Genomic DNA, 7290 nt, shown 5'->3' with positions numbered 1-7290 from the left:
TGGTGACCGTAGCAAGATCAGTTTAAATTAATTAAAATTGTAGTATATTCAGGAAATATTCATAACAAGATTGAACAGGAACTTCAAAAAAAAAAAAAAAAAAAGATAACCTGTAAATCGATGCACAGAAACACAACCTGATTAATCCAACACGAAAGTCTAGCTTCACATGCTCAAACTGCCCATTTTTTTTATCAAGATTGGTCTAGTGAAATTAAAAGAGCTTTGCTGGTTGTTGAGCCCCACTTCTCATCATTGCACAGAATTCCGAATAGTTGATCCTCCCATCCTATTTGGTCCAAAGTAAATCAGTATAAAACATGACTAAGAAAAAGTTCCAGATATTTGGAAGTCGTAAGTAACTTACATTATCGGCATCAACCTCAGAAATTATCTCTCTGATGGTGTTGTCATCACCCATTCCATGCTCCTTCATAGCAGCCTCTAATTCATCTCTTGTAATGTACCTGTCAGTGGAAATTGACAACTCGGTAAGGAACTTCATTAACTTTCGCCTTATGACTGAGTGATGAAAACATATATTTATAAACAGTTTGGCTCCTTGCAAATCATGATATTACAAGCTAATAAACCTTATGCCTGACATACAAGTTGGATCGATTTAAGCTTGCAAGTTCACAAGGCTAGACTAAATTTATGAATCAATATGCGCATAGTTGTTTGAGCACACATCTAGTATGATCATAACGAGAAATTTATCCAAAGTAATTTATTTCGTGCAGTAGGATCAAGTGGTTGAATTTGACTTGATCAAAAACAGAAATCCAGTAAGACATTAGTATGCAGAAAGTATCACACAATAAATTTTGTCAACCCACCCGCTGCTATCCTTGTCAAAGTACTGAAATGCTTTGTACAGGTGCTCATCTCTTTCTAATCTTTGTCTATGCATAGTAGCAGATATAAATTCAATGTAGTCAATTGATCCATTTCCATCGACATCAGCCTGAAATGTGTTACAGATAAATCACAAAATTGCCAGAAGCAACAGAATTGAGTTCCTGAGGAATCGGTAACTACTTACAGCATCCATGAGTTGCCTAACTTCGGCTTCTGACAGCCGTGACCCAATACGCGCTAAACCTGTCTTCAGTTCTTCGTAAGTTATTGTACCACTTTTGTCAGTGTCCATATTGGTGAACATTGTTTTAAGGCCTTTAATTTCTTCTTCAGATAGATTCTCTGCTATGACCTGGGGGAAATTTTCAAATGAAAAAAGATTATTATGGGAATAAGATAGTTGAAGGTAAGAAGGAATTCTCTGGAAACTTTGCCAATATTGGGTGAAGATAGGAGCTTCTGAACATAGTCCGAAAAATTACCTTCAAAGCAAGTTGCTTGAGCTTATTCATTGCCCTGAACTGCTTCATTCTAGAGAGAACTGCACTATCTATTGGCTTGTCTGATGCTACTCCGCCTACTCTGAGCCACGGGTGCTCTGACCATACAGAATATTAAACATCAGTCAAAAGCACCCACAAAACAAAAGCTGGTGGTAATATGTGGCTAAAAGTCGATTATTGTAATGCAGTATATTTATCCTTTCAGCTTCTATTTAACTGCTAAATTTGGAAGAAAAAAAAAAACTAAAACATCGGATTATCCCTTGAATGCCAGCACAAGGCCTACTTTCTATCATGTGAAAAAGATGTCATTTCAAAGAGTTTATAACAAAGAAACACTTGAGAAGAATGGCCTATAAATCAGACAGAGGAAAATTATCGATTATAAGGTCTAAAATATCGATATTATCCCGAAATTTCAATCGAAATTTCCGTGTTTTTTTACTACCGATATTTCCAATATCATCGATATTTTAGACCTTGATAGGAACTCTATGTGGTACTAAGTCTATCTTACCATGCAATGTATAAAATGTAAAATATTGTACTAATTCATTATATATAAATGATTATGATGTGTTTAAACTTCTTTCATTAATTACTACATATTTTCTACACTCACAATGTTTGCCAGCTCGCTATATAATCAACTTAAATCAATTAAATCCATCATGCAATGCATTTCCTTCTAATTTTTTGTGATAAACTAATAGATAATTGACTAAATAAACATGCTGCAAAGTTTCAATAAAAATTTCCAAGTTTTTCTTACAATTTCCGTGGTTTTTATTCAATTTTTATCGACATCGATAATATCCCGATATTTCCATCGAAATTTCCGTATTTTTGGACTACCGATATTTCCGATATCATCGATATTTTACACATGTTTTACTTCATTGTAACTTTCAATCCAGCTAAAATAATGTTTAAGAGGTAACATACCGAGAACTTCTGCAGAAGTAATTCTCTTTCTTGGGTCCTGTGTCAGCATCTTTCTAACTAAATCTTTAGCACTGTCTGATATTGATGGCCATGGTTGACTATCAAAGTCTATTACTCCTTCCAATATGGCATCGAATATACCCCTCTCAGTTTCTGCAATGTAAAGAGCGAGATATATTGATAAGACAACTAAACCTAAGAGAACAGTGAATGTTTAGCAAGAATACACTGAATTCATATTTACCAGCCCAAAATGGAGGTACACCACTGAGTAGAATATACAGAATGACTCCTGCACTCCAAATGTCTATTTCCTTTCCATAACTACGCCGCAAGACTTCAGGGGCAACATAGTAAGCACTGCCGACTATATCACGGTACACCTTTCCTGTGATGAGGACAAAGCAGGTGTCATTGTACACTAGAATTTATCCACCAGATTAAAACTTAAGATTATTATATACCTGACTGAAGCAAAGCAATCAAATGAAAACGAAAATTTCCGAAAAGCTTTACAAAGGAATAAAGTAGTTTATAACATCATAATTCGATTAGCTAGACTGCGTAAGGTAGGAAATGGCGCAGGCTGACCACTCTTACTAGTTAACCCTTGACTAAAATCTACAGACAATATCCCAGTAAACTACACAACTTTCCGTTCGGAATGTAACTTCTTGCCATTATAACATCTGCAACTAAACTAGAGGAATAACAATTCACAGAAAACTAATACTAGTAAAATTGGAGATTTTAAAACACATTTGCGTATATCAAACAAATCGAAATGCCATAGTCAAGCTCATAGCTTTCTAGTTCTAAATTCTACAACTTGTATGAACAATGAACATAGACCATTAAAATCAATGCAACTCACCTTCCTCAATGAAAACAGACAACCCGAAATCCGTTGCCTTCAGCATTGCCTTCTCTTCCTTGCTAGACAACAAGAAATTCTCCGGCTTGAGATCACGGTGCAGCACGCCCATGAAGTGACAAATGTGCACAACATTCACAATGTCACGCAGAATCGCAGCGGCAGCCCTCTCCGAATACTGTCCCTGCGCTATAATTCGATCGAAAAGTTCCCCTCCGGCGCAGAGCTCCATCACCAAATGCACAGAGTACCTGTCCTCATAAGCCCCCTTGATCTCCACAATGTTTGGCTGCCCAGACAAATGCTGCATTATCTGAATCTCTCTCTTGATGTCGTCCCTGTCGTTTTTGCTCACAAGTTTGCGTTTCAGGATCGACTTGCAGGCGTAGCTGTGGCCGGTGGAGTTCTCAGTGCACAAGTATGTGATACCGAATTGGCCCCTGCCCAGTTCTTTGCCGAGTGTGTAGTACTGCTTAATGTCATCAAAGGGCTTCCCCAGAATGCTATTCGGCTGCGGCGCCGGTTTTACTGGAGGAGGGCTTGGCTGCTGGTGCTGTGCCCTTGGTTGGGGCGCTGGCTGTGCCCTCTGCTGGGGCTGTGGTCTGGGAGGTGGTGGTGGGTTATGGGGTTGTTGGGATGATATTTTCTGAGGCTGAGCAGCCGTCTGCGGCTGCTGGTAAGGCTGGGATGACCCGAACCCCTTTGAACCGGGTTTCGGAGCATTCTCTTTGCTGCTGTAGCAACCCATTTTCCGATCAGGATTCAGGGAATTTGGTGGCGGATTTCAATCGACGAACAAAAGGCTAACGATGAAATGTGGAATCGAAGACAACCCAAAAATCTGATATTTGAGGAATTCAAGCAAAACCCAGATCAAGGTGCGACCATAGTTATCGTCTACATGGAAGAGGTTTGAATTTTGCGTGCTGACACGGGCTGAAATTCAGTAGTCCAACCAAACCAAGTGAATTAAATTTGGTTGCTTTTCTTTCCGGGAAACAGAAGCGGTGGGTACGGATTTGTCGGGATTTTTGACATTATGTCAAAGACGTGTCATAAGAATATTACGGCAAAAGCGATAGTTAGACCATCTCCAACCTGGGTTAAAAGCCAAATTACTCCCCCAAATACTCTCAAACCCATACTAAAATTTTAGGCTAAATGCCAAATGCTATTTCTGGGTCAAATACCCCCAGCTTTCCCTCCGGGCTAAATGCGAAATGTTTATCGGAATTTAAATTTTTTTAGATTAAAATGTTCATAAAATTAATTTACAATAATCTACATATTTTTTTTTTTTTAAATTGATTTAAGAAAAAAATTTAGGCTAATTTCATTCTTTAATAATTCCGAGCTAAAATTTTAGGGTAGAAGGGTTGGAGCAGAAAATATGTTTCTGAGCTAAAAGCTAAATTTTCCGGGCTAAAAAATTTGACTTTTAACTCAAGGGTTGGAGATGGTCTTAGAAGTGGCAAAAACTAAAGCAAACTACTTTACTTTTCTTCCAATCACTTGTTTATTTATTTAATATAACAATATAATACTGCAGGAGACAAACAACAACAACAACAAAGCTTTATTCTACTAAGCAGAGTTGATTGTATAAATCCTATAACGTCATTCCATTCGGTTATGTGTCGCGTCTTTTGTTAAATCCAAGTACTCCAAGTCTTTTTTTAGAGTTTCTTTCCAAGTCTTCCTATGTCTTCCTCTACTCCTCCGTCACTGAACTTTTGTCTGGTAATCACATCTTCTAGTTTGAGCGTCTGAAGGCCTTCGTTCATATGTCCAAATCACCTTGACCGATTTTCTCTCATCTTTACTTCAATCTCGGCTACTCCTACTTTACCTCGGATATCCTCATTCCTAATACTATCATCTCTCATGTGCCCACTCATTCACGGATAATACAGCAAAAAACAAGGGTAATAAATTGATATCAAACTCGTCATCCACGAAATTCAAATCTAAAATCTTTCAGTACTCATTATATATATACATGATTCCACAACAAATGCCAATGCCAATGCCAAAAATCACGTGAAAATGAATGGAATGATGTGGACTTACTTGATCGAGCCATACAGGTGTGTGGATTTCAGGTGGTGTGTTATGTGCTGGATAATAGATGATCTAGAAGACAAATATGTGTGCTGGATAAAATAATTTCGAAACTAAATTCGTGGGAAACATAAAGATAATGTTTCACATTTATTTTTATTTTTTACAAACTTTTATTAATTTTTTTTTATTAATCTTATTCAATTCATTTGATTTGATGATCAGAAATTAAGAGTAGTGATTGAGAAGTAAAACGTGCATGTAAATAGCACTACCTAATATAAAAAAATGTAGGGTAATGGATGAACTACTTATTGGTAATCACATTCGTAGGGTCATCTAATAAAAAGTTTGTGACGTCTTCTTACATTCTAGAAATTTGGGTTTTAGATTGCATAATCACACTCCTAGGGTCATCTAATAAAAAGTTTGCCACATTTAAAGTTCGATTAACCAAAATGTATTTGGAGCATGTCTGTGAGAGACGTTAGGGCTAGAAAAAGGATCTTGTCCTGAAAATTTTCCCGAGATCTTGCCTATAGCAAGGTTATTGTGGAATTCTAGGTAACTCCCCTGAACAACCAAATCAATGATTTCGCAAATATTTTTCCTACTTGTAAAAGTCTGCTAGACGATCATATATGAAATAGATCAATTGATTAAGATACTACGTTCATCCCATCCGCTACACCAAGTTTAATCTCTCTTTTTTAAGACCGCGGTAACCGGTAGTTTAGAGTATCGTATTATTATGCAAAAGAGTCTGCTAGAGAAAAATGGAGACGGTATATTTAGGAAAGTAAACATGGCAACGGACTGAATGACAGATTTGGGCTTTTCGCATAACTTGGAGCCGCCTATGACCACTGTTATGTTATGTAGTTTCGTTTTGCTCTCACTATAGGCCCTACAAGATAACCCAATAGGATTTGGGCTCCAATTAGTAAGACCACTGAGCATTAGTTCTTAAAATTGATCCATACCTTTAAGAAAATCGTTGAAATTGAAAATCGATCAGTATAGTTTTTTTAATGTTAAGTGTCACAAATCAATTCGGTCATTCCGTTACAAATTTGTTAAAAATTATGACACAAGGACCACATTAATTTGCGCACTTATTTTACAAAAATTACGTTGATTGATTTTTAATTTCAAGAATAATCTTGATGATATAGGGCAATTTCGAGATTATTTGTGATAATACCTTAAAATAATGAGTAAGCCATATGGGCCATCAACTTTTTCAAAAAAGGGACGCAACAATGAACTCACAGCTCGCAAGAAATGAGAGCCATTGGTTTTACCTTTGTAATGGCGCCATTAAAATCACACTAGCTAATAAGTGACTCGACTTCGGAATTTGGATTCGACATCAAGTTTTCCATATCAGCGGGGCCTACCCTTTATGCTCATCATCGTCATCCTCATCGTCATCAAAATCATAGTTTTTGAGTTTCCATTTTTTCTTTCATGCCATTGACACGACTTTGACAATATCTCATCTCATATATATAGATAAAATGAAACCATCATATATCATTCGTCTAAAGTGAATTAATCATGTTGCTAGTAATACCTAATTCTAGTTAATTTTATCTAAAGAATAATTAAGATGTTAAGTTATAAGTTTATTTAAGATTAGGTTTTTGTTAAGAGTTTTAAATTTAGGTTTTGAGAGGTGTTTGTTAGCAAGTGAAGATGGTGTGAATTTTGATTATCTATGTACAAATCTTAGTGTCTTATTAAATACTCACAAATCATAATTTTTGTTGACTCAAAGAATCAAATTTAATATAAAAAAATTCGAAGAAAAAAATAAAACATGTTTAGGTAGGAATCTTCTCATGAAAACATGTTTTGATAGAAAAAGAAATTATGAAATTACAAAAATAATCAAGACCTTTTTTTTTAATTACCCTATTTATGTGAATTGAGGTTCATAAAACAAAAATAATGTTATTTAGCTGCACAAAATTAATAGATTATTCACATTTTTTTTAATACATGTGAATTCTACATACGGCAACTGTTAAATTCACTTCTATT

At 35.9% G+C, this 7290-nt stretch overlaps 1 protein-coding gene across 1 annotated transcript; it reads right to left on the bottom strand.

The window, feature by feature from the left end:
* Window positions 1–4209, bottom strand: LOC126624046 (calcium-dependent protein kinase 2-like). Its single transcript, XM_050293039.1, has 8 exons — window positions 3184–4209; window positions 2554–2697; window positions 2310–2462; window positions 1344–1459; window positions 1046–1213; window positions 840–967; window positions 368–467; window positions 1–289 (listed from the first exon to the last, which is right to left on the bottom strand). Exons 1-8 carry the CDS (start codon window positions 3929–3931, stop codon window positions 215–217), a joined length of 1632 nt encoding a protein of 543 aa, XP_050148996.1. The 5' UTR covers window positions 3932–4209; the 3' UTR covers window positions 1–214.
* Between the last annotated feature and the right edge of the window lie 3081 nt (window positions 4210–7290).

The sequence above is a fragment of the Malus sylvestris genome, chromosome 5 (genome assembly GCF_916048215.2).
Source record: "Malus sylvestris chromosome 5, drMalSylv7.2, whole genome shotgun sequence".
NCBI classification, from domain to species: domain Eukaryota; kingdom Viridiplantae; phylum Streptophyta; class Magnoliopsida; order Rosales; family Rosaceae; genus Malus; species Malus sylvestris.
The sequence above is the reverse complement of the archived record's forward strand: the minus strand, read 5'-3'. Positions and strand labels throughout refer to the sequence as shown.